At 36.8% G+C, this 26,186-nt stretch overlaps 1 protein-coding gene across 2 annotated transcripts; it reads left to right on the forward strand.

Moving 5' to 3' along the window:
- Nucleotides 1-32: 32 nt before the first annotated feature.
- Nucleotides 33-26,183, forward strand: lpin2 (lipin 2). Of its 2 annotated transcripts, none has more exons than XM_056477119.1 (20): nt 33-458; nt 10,781-10,981; nt 12,999-13,094; nt 13,291-13,595; nt 13,677-13,784; nt 13,955-14,081; nt 15,674-16,022; nt 16,312-16,411; nt 16,543-16,730; nt 18,790-18,883; nt 18,963-19,032; nt 19,139-19,231; nt 19,817-19,902; nt 20,261-20,411; nt 21,537-21,685; nt 22,678-22,764; nt 22,867-23,019; nt 23,308-23,422; nt 23,779-23,882; nt 24,071-26,183. In XM_056477119.1, the coding sequence occupies exons 2-20, from the start codon at nt 10,790-10,792 to the stop codon at nt 24,216-24,218; spliced, it is 2,715 nt and encodes a 904-aa protein (XP_056333094.1). In that variant the 5' UTR covers nt 33-458; nt 10,781-10,789; the 3' UTR covers nt 24,219-26,183. The 2 variants fall into 2 exon arrangements, with proteins under 2 accessions (XP_056333094.1, XP_056333086.1); XM_056477111.1 differs by lacking the exon at nt 33-458 and adding an exon at nt 6,977-7,155.
- The last annotated feature ends 3 nt before the right edge of the window (nt 26,184-26,186 follow it).

Genomic DNA, 26,186 nt, shown 5'->3' on the forward strand with positions numbered 1-26,186 from the left:
TCGAATATATGCATGATATGAGAGCATGATAATGAAAATGAAACCGCTTATCGACTAAATAGGTACGGAGCAACATAATCACAAACAACCTTCTAGAAGGAAGTGGTTGAGGAGGTTTATCTGGTGATTTTAGCCAGGGGAAATTCTGCTTTAGCGGGTCACGTGAGAGGCCTCTTTTTGAAGTGCCTGCCTGCGTCGCGTCACGTCACGGCCAACCGCCGCCGCCGCTGTGTGTGAGCCGCTGCCTGACCGGTTCGCGGTGGTTGTACCGTAGAAGTGACCCTCCGAAAAAATACTCAGTGTTATGATACACCAGAACACCAGGAGGGATCCAGGGGGGCGCTGAGAGCTGTAACTTAAATACTCGCTGCTTGTTCAGAAATGAATGAATAACGTCGGCGCGGACAAGCAGACGGCGACAAAACGTCCAGTATCTCAACAACAGCAGCAACTGAAAGGTAAACATTACTCGTGACGTGTTCTAGTTAACCATTTTAGGCTAATATACAACGTAAATGTGTGTAGTGTTTATTTTAAAGCAGATGCGCGTTGTGCTTTGACAGCAAGTGTCATTTAGCCAGTCGGCTAACGTTAGTCGAGCTAACCAGAATGCTGATGCTGTGACAGGATCATTCCCTGTAACCAAGTATCACGTTCAAACCTAACATGGCATGCCTTTAATTGGGTTATTTTTCGTTTGTAGCTAGCTAATGCTACATTTAAATACAAAACATCACTTGTATGCTGATGAGACGTTGTGTGGATGCAGAAGACTGCAACTAAACAACAGCATTATGTCATTGCACTGACCAACAGGAGTTTGACACACAGAGAGCATTAGTGTGTGTACGCGATTTTGCTAATTTTGGACTTTTTTTTTTAATAAGAAAAATTACCAAACTAGTCACTTGGTTTTTCTCAGATAAACTATTTTCCTCTGATAATTTGCTATACAAACAGTAAGGGCTGTTAAGCAATCGCAGGATCATGTGGTATTAGTGAGCATTAGTGCTGATAAAGACAGCTGTACTCAAACTTGTCTGAACTTGTTTACAACTGTGAGCAGTACTTTTGCTTTTAAAACCAGTATTGTTGAGCCGTTAAATGCAAGCCACTGTTTTAACTTTTTCTTCTACCGTATTCTGTTACCCGATATAACTTTCTGTTATTTAATACATGGCTTCTGGCTATATCTTGTTAAGACATTGTTGTTCACATATACTGTTTGCTTTCTGTCTCTCCTGAATGACAAGAACTGAAAATGAAACCTTGAGCAACATTTGAGGAGACTACATTTGAGGAGCTGTAAAATAGTACCTATTTGGGCATTTCTAAATTGTATTGAGTTTCTTTGTTTATACGTCTAGATTTTGTTCAGCAGGAGAGAGTGCTTGTGATTATTTTTGCTGACTTGTTTGCCTTTGCCCTTTGTAACTGAGCTTGAACTCAATTAGCTTTTTATGTTATGCAAGTGGACGACACAGCAAAAAATCAGGTGGTTACAACCATTTTGTAAAATCATTGTACTATTTGAGTTAATTCTGCTACGGTGTGCTCTTCAAGGTCAGAACTGATTTAAAAAAAAAACGTTCGTTCGGTCCTTCTTTTGTTCGGTCCTTCTTTCATTCTGTCTTTTTTTCGTTTGGTTTTTCTTTCGTTCATTCATTTGGTCTTTCTTTCTTTCGTTATTATTGTTTCTTTCTTTCCTTCTGTCTTTCTTTAGTTTGTTCTGTCTTTCTTTGTTCTTTAATTCAATCCTCTTCTTTCGTTTGTTCTGTCTTTTTCTTCTTTCGTTCAGTCTTCTTCTTTCGTTCAGTCGTCTTCATTCGTTAGTTCTGTCTTTTCTTCTTTCGTTCAGTCTTCTTTCATTTGTTCTGTCTTTCTCTCCTTTCGTTCAGTCTTCTTTCATTTGTTCTGTCTTTCTCTCCTTTCGTTCAGTCTTCTTTCATTTGCTCTGTCTTTCTTTTCTTCTTTCGTTCAGTCTTCTTCATTCGTTAGTTCTGTCTTTCTTTTCTTCTTGCGTTCATTCTGTCATTCTTTCATTTGGTCTTTCTTTCTCTCCTTTCGTTTGGTCTTCCTTTCGTCCGTTCTGTCTTTTCTTTCAGTTGGTCTTTCTTTCCTTATACAGGTTATACGGGTCTTCTTTGGAACCCGCCATGGTTATACGGGATCTGCTATGGTACCTGCCGCGATTATACGCGGCTAATTTGGCACCCACCACGGTTATGCGCAGCTGATACGCCACCCGCCACTGTTATACTGGTCTGGTACGGAACCTGCCACGGTTATACATGGCTGATTTGGGTCCCGCAACGGTTATGTGCAGCTGATACGGCACCTGCCACGGTTATACAGGTCTGCTACGGAACCTGCCACAATTATACACGTCTGATTTTGCATTCGCCATGGTTATGTGTGACTGATACAGAACTGACACGGTTAAACGGGTCTGCTATGGAACCCCCCACGGTAATGTGCTGAATTCCAGAATGTGTTTTATTCCCCCACCCCCTACCCCACACCACCACAGCCTGCACATGAAACAACTTAATGCCGAAAAAGCACACTCTAAATGTCTGCATTTACATTGGATTATGTCTTTTTAGGCTACAATTGTCCTTAAAACTCATCCCTTACTCCAAGGTCTTTTGCTGTAAGCTTATTGTGGATGCCCTAAGGCATGATACAAACAAAAACAAATACATGTGTTCCAAAATACTTTATTATAATAAGAAATCATTCAGAGCTGAGCACAACACAAGGCAGAACTAAACATTTTCATATTTATTGGCTGACTTTTGCTTATGGTGTAGGCTATAAATTAATTGTGACGGTTCCGTGGCAGGTGCCTATAACCGCGATGAGTTCCGTAGCAGTCGCGTTTAAAAGAGGCGAGTGCCTTAGCAGGCGCATATCACTGTGACCGTTTCCATAATATGACAGTTTCCCTGTATACGTGGCAGGCGCGTATAACTGTGGCGGGTGCTGTGGCAGGCGTGTATAACTGTGGCGGGTGCCGTGGCAGGCGCGTATAACTGTGGCGGGTGCCGTGGCAGGCGCAAATAACTGTGGCAAGTGCCGGAGTTTTTAGGCTTCCAAAACAGTGGCAGGTATTTGTGGCGGGTGCCGTGGCGGGCGCGATCAGCAGTGGCAGGTTTAGAGGCAGCTGCCAATAGCAGTGACGGGTAAAGTGGCAGGTATTTGGGGCAGGCGCACTTAGCTGTGGCAGGTTTAGTGGCAGCTGCCCATGCCACGGAGAGATTTTACTCCCTGTCCTTTTTTCTTTTTTTTCTACCCTATTTTCTTTCTTTATTTCTTTCTCTTTCTACCATTTTCTTTCTTTTCTTTCTTTCTACCCTACTTTCTTTTGTTATTTTTCTTTCTTTTCTTTCTTTCTTTCTACCCTTCTTTTTTCCTTCTACCCTTTCCTCTTTCTTTCTTTACTTCCCAATATTCCTTTCTCCTCAAATTTTGTAAAAAAAAAAAAAAAAAACAAGACAAAAAAATTTAATAAATAACCATTTTTTTTAAATAAGTTCTACTTTTTTTCTACAAATGAAATTTTATTCATAATAAATTTAAAATATGGAAGAAGAATTGTGTAGTGTTATTATAACTTTTAGAATACTATTCTACTGTACAATGGTAATAAATTTTTTTTCTCAATTTTAAGATAAACCAAAATTGTATTTAGAGGATTGTTTTGAAGACACTTAAGTTTCGGTTTCTACACTATACGTATGACATTAGTTTTTCTCACATAATTGTTAAAATACTAGTGAAGTGAAACTCATTTCATGATTTCTGAGCACACGTGTTAGTAGGACAACAGATTCCGGAAAACACCACATGTAATTCAGTATGTGTGATTATATGAAACCTTAACAACATATAAATGTTAAATGTTTAAAAACTATTTTTTTGTGTGTGTGGTTGAGTCATTTGATTAGGCATACAGCACTGCTTTTGACTTATTCAATATGATTATAATTTGTGTTGTAATTAATTCTCGTTTTGCTAACTGCATTCCAAATTTAATCATACAGTTGAAGACAGAATTATTAGCCCTACTGTTACATTTTAATTCTATTATTTTTTTGGTTATGTTTAATGGAGAAAATACTACTTCAACACATTTTTAAATGTTTACTAGATATATTTAAAATATAATTTTTTAGCTTAAAGTGCAATTTGCAGACTTAACTCGGTTAATTAAGTTAACTTGGCAAGTAAAGGTAATTAGGCAATTTATTTTTATAACAGTGGTTTGTTGTTTATTTTACAAGGGGGTTAATAATATTGACCTATAAAATGTTTTTGAAAAATTTTATTTACTGCGTTTATGCCAGCCAAAATAAAACTAATAAGACTTTCTTTAGAAGAAAAAAAATATTATTGAAAATGCTGTGAACATTTTCTTGCTCAAATATCACTTGAGAAATATTTGAAAAAGAATACATATTTCACAGGAGGGGTAATAATTTTTCCCTCATCTGTTAGTGCCTTCTTTTGTGTTTGCAGCACAGAATATACTTTTCATATCCCCACCCAGGAGCCTTGGGTTGTTGCAGGTTTTTGCATGTTTTTGTAAATCGCTACACAATTACTAACAGGAGAGAAACTGTAAGTTACCTATTTGTCTACAGCCAGATATGACTGCATTAAAGGAAAACAGCCTTTGCTACTTGGTGTTTTTTCCTGGCAAATTACATACATTTTGTTTTACACCTGATATTTTCATTATGAACAGAGGACTGATAACATGTACCTGACAAATACACGTGCCCTCTGTAATTAGAGGCGTTCCTAGGGCGCTCAGCCACACAGAGTAATTTGCTTCTACTCTGGGTTTTGTTTGTCACTGTTAAACAAAACAGATGAACATACAAACCTTTGGACATCTTGCTTTAAGTGCTTTATTGTATTTTAAAACTTAAATTGTAAAATGGAAAAACACAGTTCAGACTATGTAGGATGTAAGTTACACTACCGGTCAAAAGTTTTTTTGTGTTCATGTTTTTTCTTTTTTAAGAAAATCATTCTGTTCATAAAGGTGGCATTTATTAAAGGTAAAAAAAAAGTTTAAATTAATTAATACATTTTTAAATAACTGCTATCTTATTGTATATAGTTTCAAATGAAATTGTTACTCCAGTCGTTATTGCTTTTATTATTATTATTACCATTATTAATAATAATAATAATAATCATATATTATTATTATTAATAATAATAATTATTATTAATATTAAAGTGATTTCTGAAGTATCATGTGACTCTGAAGACTGGAGTTATGAAACTGAAAATTAATCTCTAAAATCACTGGAATAAATTATTAAATTAAATTATAAACTACTTTTAACAATTTATTTTATAGTGCAATAAAATGTTACAATTTGTACTGTATTTGTGATTATATAAATGCAGCCTTGGTGAGGAGGGTAAGCTTATTTTAAAACATTTAAAAATCAAACTGACCCCAAACTTTTACCCGACAGTGTATGTCTCTACCATATCAGTTTTTATGCAGTATTGCAAAACTTGTTTTGTTCCATTCTGTGTTAATTTGCAGTAAAATCATTATTTTTAGCTAATACTGCATTTTAACTTCCTTTCACACCCTCACTCAAACTAATAATCAACACCGTGACCTAGCTAATCATTCAAATGCATCGATCATCTTCATGAGCCTTGTTTTCTAAACAGAAATGAAAAAGGCTGTAAAGATGACCTAGCACCCAGGTATCACAATAATAATAATACAGTTATTTATTATTTGTATTAAAATGATTCTTGTTATTATCAATCTATCCATACTATAATTTTTAAAAGAACATGTCTACTCGTAACATTAAAAAAATCTTTTTGAGTAATTTCATGTTTTCACCAAAATAGCGAAATTCTTTCTAGTTTTTTTTTGTGCAGGCTTGTCTTTTACTGAGCTGTAAAAATACTCAAAAATGTTTCTGTCAGTGTTTACAAACAATTATATTTGATTTACCAAAGTCACAAAAGTGGCAATTTCACATCTGTAAGATCCAAAACAGAGAAATGTCATGTCCATAATGAGGATTTTTCATCATTAATGTAAAATAAAATAAAAGCAATCATTTTTGTTCTATAGTGAGCCTACTCGTATCTCTTTGATTGGCATAATTTCTTTTGGGTTGTGCGGTTTAATTTGCAGAATTTCTACAAAGTATACTGTAAACTGGCAGACTTTTTTGGTCACATCCATAACGCATGTTCATTTTCCTCATTTAAAGTATAAAAAAATGACAGATATATATTTTTCTGATCCTATAACTACTGTGGTAAGTAGTTTTGGAAAACGTAAACAGATGTTTAAATATAATGTTAACATATTCTTTATGTTTTAAGTTTTTTCTAAACATCTATAACACTGGAATTGCTCCGTTCCTTTATTAATGTTATGATTTTTGAAAAAATAATGAGAGTTTTATAATGTTGTTGGATTAAATATTGCTCATTATATAAAATGAGATTACTTTTAATATCGGTGCAGTCGTAAGACTCATAACTGGTACTGTATATGGTAAATGTCACTATTGAGTTATTATGCTTCTTTAGAAGATCTGCTGAGTTAAATCATTAACTAAAGTAACCTGAATTTTTATCAGAATCAGCTTGTAGGACGTTCTCCTCATGTGATTGCGCAGACGAGTGAACTACTGTTTTCTTCCAGCTCTCTTATCAGTGGTCAACCCCACCGGCCCCTCGCCGGAAACAAGTCTTATCTGTTGCAGAACTGCTGACCCCCTACTCCTGCCTCATTGGCTAGAGAAAGTAGGTTCTTGTCATGCATTGGTTGAATAGTCAGGATTACTCTTGACATTACAAGATTTTGACGACGCTGAAATACAGCTTCTGTTGTTTCAGTTTAAGCAGCGTCAGAAAGGTTACAATAGTTTATATTTATATCCAAGAAGGTCATCGAGACAGACATGGTAGGCGGGCCACCTGAGATAATGTTTAGAATGACACAGGTAAAGAGATTATTAGTATGGAAGGTAATACTTGAGGTAAACAGTGATGAAGAGACTCCATTCTAGAACAGAAGCAGAAACCACTGGCACTGAGGAGGACAACAGTGAACAAGATGAGTCCTCATCCCTTAGGGCGTCATGGTCCTGGGTGAGTGAGAAATGCAAATGAGATGGATCATAATTATATGGGTGTGTAGTAAAGACTCCAGTTAAGCTTTAGTTATCTGAGCTGCTATTATTATCACCTATTAACAGCGTCAAAGATGACTGCACATTGAGCGTGTTAAGTTTTGCACTGATTATGCCTAATGACATCATAATTTGTTAAGTCATGTAAACACTAAAATATGTTCTAGTATCATGTATGGCTCATAGTTTACAGAAAAAAAGACTGGCACACCTGTTTTATCCAATCCTGCATTACAAAACATTTACATTTATGGGAGGAAAAAACATTAAACCATTTCACACCTCAAAGACGAATGTGGACAGTCACTTGATTATAGCATGTCACTTCTCAGACATTCTGTAATCAGACAAGTGATGACTGGAGTAACGCAATGATCCTACAAAACCTTTAGAGTAAGTCAAGTTTTGGTTTTCCACAGGGTAAATTAGTCTAGGATTTATGTTTGTTTTTTAACATGGGGAAAAATTGGCCTCATGTATAGAATATTTTATAAAAAGAGATTGCTGTTACATGATGATCTATTAATAATGGTTTTTAGCAGTGTTTCACAGTGCCATGTGTGTCTTGTGTGTTGAGGCAATTAAAACTTTTAAGCAACAAAAGTTTCAGAAGTGAACTTAAGTAACTTTCCATAGTGCTTAAAGGCTGTGTTTCGATGACTGTGGATGTTCTGTTCGTCTGGTTAAGGTTGTTTTCTGAAAATCAAATATTTAGATATGTGGAGATTGCTGATATGAGTGCTGCAGTGATGACCCATGCTCACACTGTCCCCTATGAATTATGCTGCAAATAGGTTAAGTGGGATGAGGCCAGATGTGCTTTTTTTTGCAGACTAAAAACATAATTTGTTTTAAAATAGACATATAACATTGCAAATGTTAAGTTCTCATATACTAACCATTTAAAATTGTTTTACTTCATACTTTTTATTTTTACTTTTATTTTACTACAGCAGAGATGCATAAATCAAACAATGCTTTTCTTTGAACATTACATTTATCTGATCATTAAAAACAGCATTACAATTTTTACAATAAATGGCAGCACAGGCTTATAATAACATATTTATTATAATAAACCTGTGTTTATTATAAAGACAGGTTTATAATAACATAAGATAATCAATTGTTTCTGAGCACTGATTCACATATAAGAAAGATATCTGAAGGATCAGAAATATTAAGAAGTGCCACTTATTCAAAACAAAGATTGTCTTTTTAAGTTGTAATAATATTATTAAATCACATTGCACATGTTTAGTTCTCATATACTAACATTTAAAAGATTGTGGCCAATAAAGTTTTTACTTAAGTAACTTGTATTTATTTATATATATATATATATATATATATATATATATATATATATATATATACATATACATATACATATATACATATACTATATATATATTATATATATATTATATATATTATATTAATATATATATATATATAATATATATATATATATATATATATAATATATATATATATATATATATATAATATATATATAATATACATAGATATATATATATAATATATATATATATATATTATAATATATATTATATATATATATATATATATATATTATATATATTATATATATACATATATACATAGTAAACATATATACAACTAAACATATATACATATATATATATATATATCATATATACATATATACATATATATATTATATATATATACATATATACATATATATATATATATATATATATTACATATATTCTATACATAATATATATATATATATATAATAATATATATATATATATATATATATAGATTATATATCTATATATATATTATTATTATATATATTATATATATATATATAAATAAATAAATACAAGTTACTTAAGTAAAACTTTATATATATATACATATATACATACACACACACACGCACGCATGTATACAGTTGAAGTCAGAATTATTAGCTCCCCTGTTTATTTTTTTCCCCAATTTCTGTTTAACGGAGAGATTTTTTCAACACATTTATAAACATAACTTTTAATCACTAATTTCTAATAACTGATTTATTTTATCTTTGCCATGATGACAGTGGATAATATTTTAGTAGATATTTTTCGAGACACTTCTATACTGCTTAAAGTGACATTTAAAGACTTAACTAGGTTAATAAGGTTAACTAGGCAGGTTAGGGTAATTAGGCAAGTTATTGTATGGTTTGTTCTGCAGACAATTGATTTTGACCTTAAAATGGCTTAATGGCTCAAAACTGCTTTTATTCTAAAATATTATCAGACACACTGTGAATCCTTGCTCTGTTAAACATAATTTGGGAAATATAAAAAAAATATATATATATATGTATGCAATTTGTAAAAAAAATTTTTATTAGATTGTATTATTTAAAATGTTTCTGAGCACAAAATCACATATTAGAAAGATTTCTGAAGGATCAGAAATATGAAGAAATGCCACTTACTCTAAAGGAATAAATTACTTATTTCAAACAAAAACCTTTTCAATTGTAAAAATATTGCTCAATACTACTGTTTTGATTTGAACTTCAAAAAACACGACCAAACAAGAAGTGCATATACTCTTAAGCTTTAGTCAGCTTTTTGTAAATCCCTGTTTTTCTCCTTAAGGGAACTGCTTATGTGTAGAAGCCTGTTTTTTTCTCTTGAGTGCTTTAGAGAAAGTAGTTCATGTAAATAATGGCTGTTATGCTAGAAAAAAAATCAGGTTAGCCAAGAGTGCAAAGTCTGTTAAGACCTTTCAGGCTGCCCTTATGGTTTTGAGAGAATGCTCCACTTAGTTATTTGTCTTCCCCTCAGGCATTTATACAAGCAGTGATAGTATTTCATCTTAGTTTCCTTGATGTATTATTTAAAATTAGCTTGCCTGTTTTCACAGTGTTAGACCTCATAATAACTACAATGAGCCATGTTGTTAAATCAGAATTACTCATTGTCATTAGCATAATAATACATTCCAGGAATAGCATTTCTGTGAACTTCCCTAACACTGTCTGCTGGGGATTAATTTAGCGTGTCGTCTCATACCCTAGGCATTAACCTTAAAATTAGACAGGATGTTGTTTGAATAATTCACTATCATAAATAAACATGTCAGTCACTTTTCTTACATTTATAGATATTTGTAGGACATCCTAGTTTATACTAGTTAAACAGGTACTGGAAGAATGCCAACAATTCTGCAGAAATGTACATCAGTCTTTACATTTGAGCTATGACAGGAAGCCATTCATTACAGCTTGTGTGCTCAGGGCAGTTGTTTGTGATTAATTTAAAACTTTTTTTTCCACCTTTTTGACCTTGGTGTTGGAACACATTCAGACCACCACTTGTGAAACCACATTAAGCCATCTGAAGGTCTTCTGATAACGGTTTTATAAAGGCACACAGCCAAAAAGAACTGTAACATAATACTGTAAGTGGGTGATCATAGCATATCCGCCTTGCACAGATGCAGGACTGGAAAAGACTTCTAGAAAAGTAGTTCTTGTTTGCAATGCTTGTTTATATGATTAAGTTTGTTTTGCTTTCTGTTCCTCTTTTTAGTCGGACACTATGAATTACGTGGGGCAGTTGGCTGGTCAGGTGCTGGTGACCATGAAGGAGCTGTATAAGGGCATTAACCAGGCCACACTCTCCGGCTGCATTGATGTAGTAGTGGTCCGCCAGAAAGACGGAACTTACCAGTGCTCTCCTTTCCATGTGCGCTTTGGCAAACTGGGTGTGCTGCGCTCCAAGGAAAAAGTGGTAAGTGCTGCTGGGGAAACAAAAACTGTTCAAAGAAAACATCTTGTGAAATCGTGGGTGTCATTAAACAAGTCCAGGGAATCCATCGATCTTTCTCAAACAAATGAGTTTCTGAAAGCTTTTCAAAGCATGAAGTAAAGAAAAATCCACATCCAAGTCACTGTCAATAGAATTGATCTGAGCTTTGGACAGTATTTACTTTTGTGCTTTTCAGCCTGAAATCTATAACCGCATTAATCTCCATTGTCTTGCACTAAAACGCCTGGATGAAAAAGCAAACACAAGTATGATCAAAGAAGCTTAGCTCTAATCCACAAATGTCCTCATGACTCTTGTCTGCTTCAGATATGCCTTCATCTCTGCTTGTAGATGATGGTTCATTTGAAAGCACCACAGTGTGCATGCAGGCTTGTGTCTTTGTACCAGCTCTGTAAACATGCTTTTATACTGGCATGTTCGTGACAGAAGATTCCAGCAGAGGGTATTGCATATAAACAGACCTAGATTTGCAAGCGTGAACGCTGGCGGAATAAATAACTTCAATGGAAAGTCAAGAAAATCATAACTTATTGCTATGTCAACCTGGAGAAATTGTTTAATTTTTCTCATTTAAACAGTGAAACGCAGTAATTAATGAGGAAATGGGCTGTAGATATGATCACTGTGTTTCCCACCAGCTGTAAATGTCAAGATTTCCGGCTCTAAATAGCATCTCTTAAAGCATTCTGGTCATATTGACACCATTCTGATGTTTTCGGTCATATATAGTACACAGACAGAATGTGTTAGTGTTTAGCATAAAACATTTACCAGTGTGCATGAGCAACAGCAGTGAATGGGGGGGATGGAACAGTTCTCACTATCTACAGGATGTGTGAAGAGGTTTAGAAAGAAGTGGTCGCTATGGCAACAGCTTTCTCTGACTAAAAAGAGATAGGAAATGGAGGCAGACGAGTGAGTTTTGTCAAGGTTGCCACTGTGATTGGGCGATAGATTTTCGTCAAAAGCCTTTTCATTTAGTTTTTATAATCCTAGTTTTTAGCTGGAGTCAGAAACTGTGGTGTAGCGCATTCTATGTAGATAGCAGACAGTTGACCTTGCTTGCCTATCGCCATCATGAAATAAATCTAGGTTGTTAAAGTAAACAAATTACATTGCTGAAACAAAAACAGTCATTTAAGAGTCACAATAACATCCGGCCCTCTCATCTTGCTATGCCCTGAAATGAAATCCAGATATTGTTGTCCACGAGCGTGCATGTAAGAGAGCTCTCTGTTCGAGATTTACTCGGTTCATGATTTATACCAACATTAAAATTCTGCCCCATTACTCAGCACGCATAAATCAGCCAGCAACCATGAAACTGAGGCTCAGAGGCCCCCGAATTGACAAAACAAGTAGGTTTGAGACAAGTTGAAAGAAAAACATGGCACACACAGGAATAAATCTGTATTTACGTGGAGGTCTAACTGAAGGATATTGTTTCTGTGGATGTCATCGGAGACTCAAACAGCTCGATATCAGGCTGCCATTGTGCTGGGCTACGGTATCAGGTGTGTGATGTGAGGTGATCCTCTTTGTGGGTCAGCTGGCTGCACTGCTTTCAGAGCAGCACAAATTCACTAATTGTGTTTGGTGGCTAGATTCCCCTCCGTGTGTATTGTGTCTCTTGTGGGCAGATGATTAAAACTGCATAGGTGGACAGGAGAGTAAACCTGCTGTTTGTTCGAGTTTGGTTGTGCAGTGGTGGCAGGGTGAAAAGTCATGAGTTCAGAAGGGAATCGCAGGGTAAATGTCAACGGTTATTGGCTTTTTAAGGTCACCCGACATGGTTATATTTCTTTAATAAAAATAAAATTGAACATTTCAAAGGTCAGCCAGTTGATTTAGAATCAATGTGTCAGATAATTATACAAGCACAGGTCTGAAGTTATTACATTGCAGTGTAACATCAAAAAGTTTGAGGTGCCTTCCACATTACGACGTGTTTTAAAATAATCCTCTTCAACTCCTTCAGATTGACATAGAGATCAACGGGGAGCCTGTGGATCTCCACATGAAGCTGGGAGATAATGGAGAAGCTTTCTTTGTACAGGAAACTGAGGAGCAGAATGTAAGTGACTTCTATTCCATATTTGCTGCTGGTTCTGTCACTCACATTAATGACTACTGATCATCCTCAGTTTGCAATATGAAAATGACATTATGTTGGAAACTTATTTGCATTGCAAAGGCTTTCGTGCTTTAATGGTCTTTTTTTTTTTTATTCCTCTTTTCTTTTTTTTTTTTTTTTCTTTTTTTTTTTGTAGGAGATTGTACCAGCACACCTGGCCACCTCCCCCATTCCCACAGAGAGTCACTTATTTTGGATAGGAGGCGATCATAGGTCAAGTCAAAACCTGGACGATGACCCACTTGACCCAGATGACCCTCCTGATCGACCAGTTGCCAGCACAGGGGGAGCCAAGAAGAAGAAGAAACGGAGGAAGAAGCATAAAGGTGACCCCCGGCGAGAGGAGTTCACCCCTCCTGCCGTCATCAGCTCTACCCCTTCCACTGATGAAATATTTGAGATGGACCTGAGTTCTGATGAAGACGCTGCTTCCAACACTAGGTAACCAATCCAACATATGAATGCATGTTAGACATACTGAAGGAGTGGACAATGTTTTTTCAAGAAAAATCTGTCTTTCAGATCATCTTCAGTGAGTACACTTAAAGAAAGTGAACCCAAATTACCAACAATTCGACATTCTTTGGACAGCTACCCTTACTCTGACGGAGACTGGTCTCCATCAGATAGGTTTGTTTATACTTGCAATCTCATACACACACTTTAAAATATGCTTTTGATCCATATCAGATTGAAGGGCTTATAAAAAGTTTAAAGGTTTTACAGTGTACTTTACTTTCACTTTCTGTTATTTAATTTGAGTTAACAGAAGTTGCTGTTTGTTGTTCTATTTTGAGCAGTCATGCCATGTCAGAGGCATTTTCTCCCAAGAGTGACTCTGAACTGGTTGTTCGGCCCTCAGAGAGCCTCCTCAAAATGGAGTCACACATGCAATGGACATGGGGAGAGTTTCCAGAATCTACAAGGGTAAATTGCAATTTAGTTTTTCTTCAAATTCATTCTGCAGTTTTCCCCAAAGTCCCTATAAGGCAAGTCATTTAACTCGGTGGCCATCTTTGAAATGCCTCTCGAACAGAACAGTATGCGCAGGCATTCTGTCTGAATGGGGAAACATCCAATTCTACAACATTGCTTGCCACTACTATTAAATTTTATTTTAGCAAGCACCAATAAAATGAAGCAATAACTTTTAGTGTATTTAGTGTCTTTTTAGTGTCTTTTTTAGTGTATTTTTTATATGTTCCAAATTGGGGATGCTCCGATCGATCAGCCGATAATCACATTTCATGACTCGATCAGTACTTGTCAGTCTAGCTGATCTCGTGAACCGATTGCAAGTGTTTGTTTACAAATTTACGCACAGAGGAAGACTGCAGTGACGGCCGCGAATTAGATAAAATACCCTGTAAATCATGCAGAGGAAAGTGAATGAGCTAGAGAACAGATCGCGAGAGGCACAGTGGTGTTCTAAGCTTTATATTTGTTAGGTTACATGAATAGTGCAGTCAAGAAAATCGCCGCGCTCTCATCGAGCTGCTGTGTCTATCCGGAGCTGCAATCATAGAGCTGCTATCAAGAGTTGGAGATGAGCAAATATTTTAATGGCCTTTTTATGTACATACAAGAACTGAATGTTCTGTGTTTTTGAGAATGTTGCAAGTTTATTAAAATCTGGCTAGAAATATTAATGAAATTAAATATTTTTTTACTTATTTAATAATATAACATTTCCTAATATAGGCCTCGTAATTGCAATAAACAGTAGTGAATAGGCCTGTTTCCTTTTAGTAAAGTAGTAATGTATTAAAAGGTGTGCATTTTAACTTCTTATGCATGAAATACACTCCAACCTTTTTTCTTTGAGACATGTTGAATTCTTCTTCCATCATTTGCTGTGTTTCTAAATTGATTTGTTAGTCATTTCTTACCATTTTATTAACATGTTTGATCTATTATTTTCTGTAAACCTATGTCTGACCATTATAAGTCCACACTAAATGGTTATAAGAGATGTGTTTAAGGGATTTTATGCAACATCCTTTATTTGTTCTCTTAGGTAAGGAGAGCTCTCCTCTTAAGTATCATACTCTAAAGGAAAATGTGCTTTAGGCATCATAAAGCTTGAAGCATCAGAATCGGTACTATGTATCAGCTGATCACCATGACAAAGAGTCAGTATTTGGTATGGGCTGCTGCAAACATCCTGGTCGGAGGATCCCTGGTTCCAATCACACAAAATCGGCTGAAACTCACATCTGGTCCGAGCCCCTCCTGGAGAATCTTCAGTCTATATCGATCGCTCATTGGTTCCTGTACTAGGAGGCGGGGCTTCATTCACTATTTGACCATTGCGCTTTTCTCTATTTAAAACTATACGAGTAACATGCTTTGTGTATTCTATATTTCCCCCTCAAAATAAGAACAGAAAATCTTTTATGCAGTTCTGTCAGAGTAATAAGGGAATATAGACTGCAAAAAATGTTCATGCTATGATTTTGAATTAACAGTTCATGATTAAATTCCATCTCATCACCCACTCTCGAAAATGTAATTTCCAGGTTTCTAAAAAAGAGAAGATAGAGCTACCGAAGACCGTGACCATAACGCCTTCAGAAAACACTCACTTCAGAGTGATCCTCAGCTCAGAGGCCATGGAGACGGATGAAAGAGAACCTGCATCAGGCACTCCAAGTTGCACCATAGTAAAGCCTGAACCCCGCACTCCTGTGACCCCTAAAACTCCCACTGAGTCTGAGTTGGAGACGATGCCTAGTGAAGTACTGACCTCCACTCCTTCAGACAGCCTCACTGCTGCTCTTGCTTCTCCAGCTGCTGCCACTGTTGCTCCTTTGGGTGGGGACATTGGAGATGTTGGTCCCAAAACTGACTCGCCTTCCAAGAAGAAAGGTAGGTCTGTTAAACTTCACTTCCTTTGGTACTTTCTTGGAAAGTTGCTATAATAAACATGATTGATTGACTTAACAGTGGCTGTTATCTTTATTTGATAGCTGGAGCAGATAAAATTGATATAAAGTTGTAGCTATTTCATATTTTAACAGGCCAACTTCAGCGTGTTCCAGAAACAAAAACATTGTCCACCTGAGTTAGTTTAATTTAGTGCTGTCAAGAAATTACCAAAAGCTTCTATTATGTATGATTAATGCCTAAAATGCTGATTGTACATTTTTTACTGTAGGTGTCCCAAAAAGGAGTCAGCACCAGGGCCCAGAGGACATCTACCTGGACGACTTGAATGTGCTGGAGCCTGATGTTGCTGCTCGCTATTTTCCTAAGAGGTAGAAAAACAGTATAAATCCACTGAACTATATTGCTTTCAAGATTAGATTACAGCACTTGGAAAGCAGTTTATCAGGAGTCAGGTGACTTGTGTTGTGTTTGACTTGTGGCTGGTGTTGTGTATTTGCAGTGATTCAGATGCCGGTTCCAAGCACTGGATGGATTCTGGGATGCACTCTGGCTCTCAGTCACCACAGTCTGTGGGCAGTGCCGCAGCCGACAGTGGCACCGAGTGCCTGTCTGACTCTGCCAGTGATCTCCCTGATGTCACCCTGTCTCTGTGTGGAGGACTCAGCGAGAATGGAGAGATTTCCAAAGGTATCGGAATCATTCTGATGTGTGTGTTCATTGGTTGCTAAAGGCGTGGAAATGGGAACCTGTGGTTAAAATGTGGTTGAAGGTGCAGTAGGTGAATGCTAGAGTTAGCATAATAGCTTAGAAATTGACATCCCTCCCCTGCTGTTTAAAGCCATGCCTCCTTAAGCCATGAACGCTCGAAAACGCACCGAATAGCTGATGATTCGATGATGATAGACAACCTTATATAACACTAGATCATTTCATTCACCAGTTAGAAAACTCTATGGAGACACGCACTTTGTCAAGCGTAGTTGTTGACAGGCCAGCAGGGTAAAGTTGGTTTTATATTCGGACTTTCTCCTTAACCCACTGACTGCCCCTCTACCAAATAGTTGGCCATATTTTGACTGATATTTAGATTTTTGACAAAAATAATGACTGTTAAAGTCATTTAAAGAATGACTGTTTTAATTAATGGTTTACACACACAGCATTGTTGGTTTACAAAAAAAATCTAAGAAACATAATACTGTTGCGCTACTACACTTGATTTTGATTTTATTGTAAAAAAAAAACAAGAAAACATGTTTAAATGAGAATCTGAAATATTTTATGGCATACTTCAAAAAATAAAGAGGATTTAGTATTCGAAATGTTTTATTTTTATTATATTTTTAAATAAATTGGTCTTACACTTCTTATTTTCAGATTTTTCATAGTATTAATTACAGTACTTTTACCATAAAACGACAACCATTTGGTAGAGGTTGATATTTTAGAAATTATGAGATGTGCTGACTATGAGTGTTAACTAGCGACATTAGGAGTTAAGAAATGCAATCCAAAGATTTTCTTCTTGGTGGGGTAGTTAAAGGGTTAATAATATAATTTCAGAAAAGTATTGTTTGCAAATTCTTAATAGTGAAATCATATAATCAGCCAATGACTATACAATACAACATTGTTCACAGCCAATAAAAAAGTGCTAATTTTGTTTTGAAGTCATATCTACACACTATTTCAGACCAAATGGTCGATGTAGCCTTAGAGTGTGAGAATGTCACAGGTTGTCACTGTTCAAAAATGTATGAATGTGCGAATATATAAATCAAACTTCACCTCAGTAAAGCTGGTTAGGTGGAAGAGCACTATTTACTTATGTTTCATTATTCAACTAAATAAAAATCAGATCAGAAAAAAGGAGTGCTAATAACAGAAATATCCTGTAATCTTTTTACATTACACTTACGTTATCAAGACAATGAGTGACTTTTCAGTTGTGCTCATTGATCCTCGTACATTGATTGTTTTCATCTCCTTTTACACTTGAAAAACGAAATGAATGCTTAGGTCTATTTAACTGACTATCTTAGCGATGCTTTAAAAGGTACTCCATGAAGTCAATATTTTGCCGGACTTTTTCAGTGGCTGAACAACACTTCCATGCATATAAACCCGTTCATAAATAAGAGCACAATCTACATAAGCTTTGCATGGTTTTAAAACATACCTGTCTAAAAGTAGTACTTGAGCCATGGTGTCATCCTTCAGATCGTTGTTCTGAACTCCATAACGACATTTCTCTCAAGGGTGCAAAAGTAAATTCAATATTGATTCAGGATTTAGAAAAGTTTTGATTCTGTAGTTTTCAATCTTTCTTTTCATGGATACAAGGCCACATCGGTCTTTCAGAAAGAACTTTTTCAGGTTGATGCAGAGTTTTATTGACCTCTCTGTCAGCCGTAGGGGGCCATGCCTCACGTGTACAGACAGTTTGAGTTACCTTTCCTAATTGAGTTATTTGTTGGCCTGACATTTTTTAATTGGATGAGCATTTTTTGTCTAATGTCTTACTCACAATATAAAAATACATATAAATACATTTAGATCATTTACTTTAATCATTACTATCGGAATGTGGAGAGACTTTTAACCAGCTCAACAAAAAATGTTTCTGAAGACAAATCACCTACTGCACCCTTAATTCTGTTTATTTGAACACATTTCTGAATTTAACATGTGCTTTCAGATGTGAGCAATGCAAGTGATTAAAGTTTCTCTTTCTGTTTGCTTCTAGAAAAATTTATGGAGCATATCATCACATATAATGAATTTGCAGAAAATCCAGCCATCATAGACAATCAAAATTTAGTTGTTAAAATAGGAAACAGGTGAGTGTGAAAATAAATAAAATGTGTGTGTGTGTAACTCTATAAATTTAGTGACCTTTTTTGTTCTTTGTTATTTCAGATATTACAATTGGACACTGGCAGCCCCTTTAATCTTAAGTTTGCAAGCATTTCAGAAAAATTTACCCAAGGTATTTGGTTCTCCCTAATAGGATATTTGACTTCCTGTGATGTTTATTTTACGGTGCTGTCGTTCACTGCAGTAGGTCAAATAGCTTTTGTCCATGATCTGTTCAGGCAACAGAGGAAGCTTGGGTGAAAGAGAGGATGCCAAAGAAATCAGGGCGCTGGTGGTTCTGGAGGAAGAGAGCAGACAGCACTATTAAACAGGTAATACCAGAGCATTTTGTGACCTTCAGTTGTGTTTAACACAAAGCTTTGTGTTTAAACATAAAGGCCCTGGCTGAGCAGTAATCATTCAGTAGGAACAAAACCTTTAAGCAGTTATTGGTCTTTTAATCCTACTGCATTCCGGCACTTGTCTTTAAACTTCTGTGGGCAGATCTGATTACACAAGCATCAACATTCACGTAATTGCATGAACAAAATGATGAGGGCAAGTCTTTGTTGTAAAGCAGATGAAACGCTCTACCTCTGTAATTCGTCCCTCTGGAGCTTCTGCCGTCATTCAGACAAGGCATCAGACTTGTTCGCTGCCCTCAACTGGCACTTCTGTAATTAGCACCACTCTGCGGTGTGGAATTTTACAGTCTAGAAATAGGCCAGGCAGCTCATCAGACTTTTTAGTATTAACCTGAAGGCATGTGAAGATGACAGGGTCATGTAGTCGCTCATAACACATTTCGAGAACAACAAAAGCAAATGATGACATGTTTACACTTTTTTTTTTGTGCAGTTTTTAGATATATGTCAGTGTGATCTGATCTGTTGCTGTTGTTTTGTCTTGTTATACAGTCAGAAAGCACTGGAAAGCTAGAAACAAAGCAGTCCCAACTTGAGGAAGGGAGCTCTTCTTTGTCCATGGAAAGTCATACCCGCAAGTGAGTCAGAATCTCTGATGGACAGGCATATGCCACGTCATTTCCTGCCTGAGCTTTCTTCAACAACTTGCAGATAACATTTGAACTATATCTCAAAATGTATACGAAGGTTGAAGATGGCAGCATAAAACAATATGTCAACTGGTGTCTTTATAAAAGATAAATGTAGCAGTTTTACCCTTGACCTTCTCTCTGATTGCTGACTACAGTTTTACTTCCCTTAATGTGGAATAAGTTAATCGGAACAATCCTGCCTACTTTCTGTTTTATGTCCTTTACTGCTCTTATGGTCTAAATTAGGAAACATGAATGTGGTTGCAAATTTAGTTCATTGATTCCCTGTTTGCTCTGAGCACAGAGTGGACACCAGGGACTCATCCAGTGATGAGGAAGGGAAGGAGGTGAGCGCTGCTGCATCATCAATGGAGCGCAAGGTCCAATCTGAGCCTCACGGCCACACATCCACGCACTCTTACCGCAAATCCCTCCGCCTCTCCTCCAACCAGATTGTGAGTCTACGCTTTTGTTAGGAGACAAATATTTACTTGGTTAAACACTGTATACATAAACAGCCCCAGCACTTGCTCTGTGCTTTTGACTGAAAGATGCAGACTTCTGTGCATCTGCTTTCTCTGTAAAAGAAAGTTGTTTAATGATGTCCCTCAATCTTGCTCCGGTAAATTATGTAAAAGCTGTGTGACTCATTCTGCAAGGGTAATGTGTGTCTTTGCATTGATTTGCACTAAACTGCCCCCTGTTGGCAGCTCTAGAAGCTGTTGCACAGTAGAACATTTTGTTTCATTAATAAAGCTTTGCCATTTTACTACATTTATAAGTTTTATAATTAATGAATACTTTGAGGACTGCCTGAATTTCAGAACTCACATCAAATTCATTTGAATCTTTTCTAAATCTATGTTATTATTCAATAATTATATTTTGGGCTAATTATTTAGTTTTTTTAGCAATCCGTAGTATTATAAATTAGTTAGATTTGATTTATTTATTTCAAAAAGAAAAATCATACACAAAACAATTCTTTATACAAAATACATTTCAACATGGTTAAAATGGAGTGGGATGAGAAGCGCAAGATTAATATTTTATTTTTATTATATTATTTTTCCCTACCTCATAACCACACACATGGTTTGTTTATTGCTTTAACTTATCAATTTCAAGAGTTCCCACTTCAATGTTGCTTGATTATAATAGCAGGTTTGGCATGCTGTCTTGGGAGAGAACATTGAGCTTGGAGATAATTGGGTCTAGGGCTCCCGTCTGGTCAATGTGCATGTAAGGGGGTATGAGATCAGGTAGTTCTCGAGAGCTCTCCTTGGTAAAGGAGGAAAGGGTGAGATGAGGTGGATAGGGGGATTCTTTAAAAAACGAAGATGAGGGAGTAATGCTAGTTGTGCTATTTCTAGTCTAGTTTGGAATGATCCGATTGGCTAATGATTAGAGATGAGAGACCAGGTGCGATCAATCATATAACGTGCCTCTTTTGAAATTAGTTTATGAAAGTTCGCTTAATATTAGTTATGCAAATTCCATCATTTGTTAAGACCTGTAGCTAAAATAAATGTTATGTGCTGTTCAAGTGACACATTGATGAGGTGGTGTTGAATTTACAGGCTAGTTTGAAACTGAAGGAAGGACCCAATGATGTGATGTTCAGTATCACGACACAATACCAAGGCACGTGCCGCTGTGAAGGCACCATCTACCTGTGGAACTGGGATGACAAAGTTATCATCTCTGACATCGATGGAACCATCACCAAGTATGTATTTCGCAGACACACAGCACGTGTTTCCTTTAATGAAAAACATTTGCTGGCTTGTGTGCAGAATTTTCTTTTGTTCTTCTCTTTACTAGTTTACTGTAGTCATGAGGAGGGGAAAAAGGCTGAGGTGTGCATAAACATTTCCATTAGTTACTGCAGAAGGACTCACTCACTGCCAGGTTTTTTTGTTTTGGTTTGCTGCCAGAACCAAGAGGTTTATAGATCAAGGCAGAGTCTGCTTCATCAAAACAAGTTCTCGGAGTATGTGGCAAATAATGAACCACTAATAATCATCTGGCTTCCCAGCCCCCTCCACTAACGCTTCCAATGACGAAGACAATGCGCCATTTAATGGTCATTGTCTCTCTGAGTTTTACTGGCTGTTTGATAGTTCACAGCTCCAATATTAGTGTTATACCGGTCCGCCGTCTTTGCATTTTAATTACTGCAAAGCCGGCTGTAATATATCAATGCATCTATGCAAACGAATGCTCTCCGCCTCCAGACTCGTGCCCTCAGTGGCTGGTGGGTGGCACACACATCAAACGGGCAGATTGACTGCCGCTTATTATTTCTCTGACCCGTTTGCCTGACACATCTCTCTGAGGCTGTGAAGCAGGGCGGCTGACTGTGGGGTGCGCCCAGACCGGGGTTGGACTAGGAGGAGGATGTCACCATAATGAGCCAATTTAAATCTTGCTCTCTCATAATGCCACTCAGAAAGAGTCGGAGATAAAACGCTAAAGCCGGGAGAGGATCCTCATTAGTAAACGACACAGAGTTTTGCCCAAGCTGAGGAAAAAAAAATCTCTCTCCTTCACAAGTCTATTAGTTCTAAGAATAAAAAGAATGTCAGAAGCTAAATTTAGGAACCCAGCTGAATGAGACTTGGACTTCCTTCTAAGTAGAACAAATGTGCGCTAGAGGATTTTGCTCCTTTCGTTTGCTAGTACATGCCATGTTCACCCTTGTGTTTATGTGCTTTTTAGATCAGATGTGTTCGGCCAGATTTTGCCGCAGTTTGGGAAGGACTGGACCCATCAGGGCATTGCTAAACTGTACCACTCGGTGGCTGAGTGAGTTCACATCTTTTTATCTTCAACCTCATTGAAAGGGCACAGGCGAGCTTGATTATGGGTATTGAAAAACTGTATTGAAATGGATGATTTTGTTTTCAGGAATGGATATAAGTTTCTGTACTGCTCAGCAAGGGCAATTGGCATGGCAGATATGACACGAGGGTATCTGCAGTGGGTAAATGACGGAGGTATAATCCTGCCACGTGGACCACTCATGCTCTCTCCCAGCAGCCTTTTCTCAGCATTTCACAGGTATTATACTATAGTGATAGTGGATACAAACAGTTAAAACAACAAATTATTATAATATTGTTTAGTGTGGAACTTTAAAGAAGATATTTTGATAAATCGAGTGTTGTTTGATTCCACAGTTCTTTAAAATAGCCTAATTTGAGCTCTGCATAAGAAATTAGTCATACAGAGTGGTGTAAAAGATGAAATAATTTTTGTGGGGGTTAACCAATCCTGTTTACATGTCAAATGAATAAATAAACCAATCAGTTGAGTTTATTTACTCTGAATGTTTTCTTTGTCTCAAAGGGAGGTGATTGAAAAGAAGCCAGAAATCTTTAAAATCGAATGCCTTACTGATATCAAGAACCTTTTCCTGCCCAACAAACATCCTTTTTATGCCGCATTTGGGAACCGAACAAATGTAAGTTGAACTACGGTTAACTTTCTTTTCAGTGCACTCTGACCTCAGCAACACTGTCAAAGGTCAGCTTGAAGATTCATGTCTTAAGCTCAAAACATTAGAAACACTGTCCCCTCAGGCTACTCGCTCAGTCTTGAACTGCATGAACAGCTGCTCCAGACTGGCCTGCTGAACTTTCTCAGCTGAATAAATTATAATGTTGAGGTGTAGTAAGACACTGAATGTTTATACAGCCACAAACGCATCCATTTGATCATAACTGTTTTAGTGTCAGAAACTAGCATAGAAGGTGGTTTTAGTTTTTGGACTTGGTGGAGGTTGTCCTGGAGTCTGAATCCTGTGAATGTCTTTTCTAGGATGTGTTTGCCTATAAGGAGGTTGGAGTGCCAGTTTGCAGAATCTTTACGGTTAACCCCAAAGGAGAGCTCATACAGGAGCAAACCAAGGGCAACAAGTCCTCGTAAGTGTGCACATTGATCTGCAGGGTTACATAAAAGTAACTCTGAAGTCAACTTGAGCTGTCAGAGATTATGCAAATCAAACGTAGAGAGCTCATTCTTGAACTTTGTTCAAGGTCGGCTTGAGAGCTGAAGGACGCCTTTGTTTTCGATTGCCTGTTTTATGCTCTGTCTCTCTGTTTGTGTGTAGATACAGCAGATTGAGTGAGCTGGTGGATCACGTCTTTCCTTTGCTGAGTAAAGAGCAAAGTTCTGCTTTCAGTTTCCCGGAATTCAGTACCTTCTGTTTCTGGCGTCAGCCAATCCCTGAGATCCGTCCAGAGGACCTACTTTTATAGACCGTCCTGAAGGCCCATCTATTACCCGCTCACGTCATCTCTGCCTTCAGAAGCACTTAGCCGGTACCTTTCAGCATCTCCCATCTATAGTTATTCCCCCACTCCACCTGGGAAACATGAACTGCACAAAAACACCTGTAAGAACCAGTGTGAGAGAACTCTAACACACCCCGGTGTCACATTAATGGGATGCACGTAGAACTTCCACAAATTAAACACCTGGTGCTGCTCTTAAACAAGATTTCTAATCTGTATCATTTTGATTAGCTGCTATGATTTAGGCTGCCTCAGCTCTGAAGGAATTTCTTGCTAATGGGCTAATGTTTACAGTATTAGTAAGACAGCCAGTGGCCTCTTGGCCAGCGGAATGAGTACACAGCTGTTTGTCTGAGTGTGCGTGTGAGGTTAAACGTGGCATAAAGATACGTTTATAATTTATAAAGTAATTAACAATATTCTTTACAACCACTAATTTACAATTGTAGAGCATAGCTTATTTATATACAAAGGTATTAGTTAGAATTAACTAATTAACATGCACTGCCTCTAAGATGTGGTGACTGTATGACAGTTTGAATATGCATTGCCAGATGGTGCGAAATGAGCTCTGAATCTCGGAGATACTGGAAAGTATGCACAGAATGAGCCGTGCCACGCGAGGACACACAGCTCATCATTTACAGTTCAACAGATTTAGCTCATACAGTCGACTAGATTCACATAAAAAGTACACAGAGGAGTTCATTGTAATTGGGCTTTTCCTTATTTCCAACTGTTGACATTTTCATCGTCTGGTTGCTGCAGAACGCCTTAGCGATCGCACTTTTTCAGCTGGAGCCAAGAGAAGAGAAATATCAGATAGTCTTGCACTCAACTCATGACGGAAATGCAATAACGTTCAAAGCTTTTCAGCAGGCTTTTGTGCACAGTGCGAGGATTTAAGTGCTTTTAGATCCTTCATGTAAACCTCAGCAAGAGGTCTGTATTAACTTAATAATATATTTGCTTTGGAAATGAAGGTATGTTGTATGTTGAGCTCGGCTGAGGCCTGTGGGAGAGTAGCGGTAACAAATGCTCTTGAACATTTTTGTTTCTTTGTTTGTTTTGTTTGTTTTTCCACTTACCAGGCCTTTGCATGCGTCGTTTGGAATATAAAGATGACCGTTTATTTTTTGACGCTTTCTTTTTCGGGTAGACAATCCGAAGGGTCGTCACATTGTACATTTTCAATATTAGTGGATGATCTTGAGCAGTAGAAATTAATTATTTGAATATTGAAGCTGATGTGCAAAAGTGAATGATGAGAGTGATCTGATCTTTCCACTTCACTGACTGAAGTAACATGTCTAGTTTGTCATTAAGGTCTCGGCTTGTACCTTTAGGCTTTAGTAGCGTTAGGATAAGGTTTAGGGCACTGTGTGCTGGATGTTTAAATAGATGTACAGAATTAGAGCACAACAAATAATTTCTTTAAGTCAAATCATTAGGGAATATCGGGCATTTCATGGTTCAGTTGTGATTGTGATTTTGTATATGTGTGTTGCGCTTCTTGTCTGCAGTTATGATGTTTGGAAGTGAAATCTGTTAATTGTTAACAAAGGAATCCCATTCTTTCTATGAAAGTAATACCTCTTGTGTGGGATGAACACACTCATCTTGTATGAAACTAACAATGGTGAAAAGACACAGAAAAAAAATGTTATCAAAAAAAGCCTCTTTCTTTTGTTGTAAGTGCTGAATGTGTTTGGTCATTCTTCTTGATCTTCGATGCCTTTTGTTTTACTGGCTTTTATTTCTAGTTGTGTGTACTTGAGTGAGATGGTGCGTGTTTTGGGTTCGCTCTGTAGGTTTGCGTTGAGTTTGACCAGCTTATATACAGTACCTTGAAATGGATAATTGTATTATAAATTTACAAAAACTATGGTTTGGATGATGTTTATGAATCGATTAAAGATGTATTTAATACAG

The sequence above is a fragment of the Danio aesculapii genome, chromosome 2, assembly GCF_903798145.1.
Source record: "Danio aesculapii chromosome 2, fDanAes4.1, whole genome shotgun sequence".
NCBI lineage: Eukaryota > Metazoa > Chordata > Actinopteri > Cypriniformes > Danionidae > Danio > Danio aesculapii.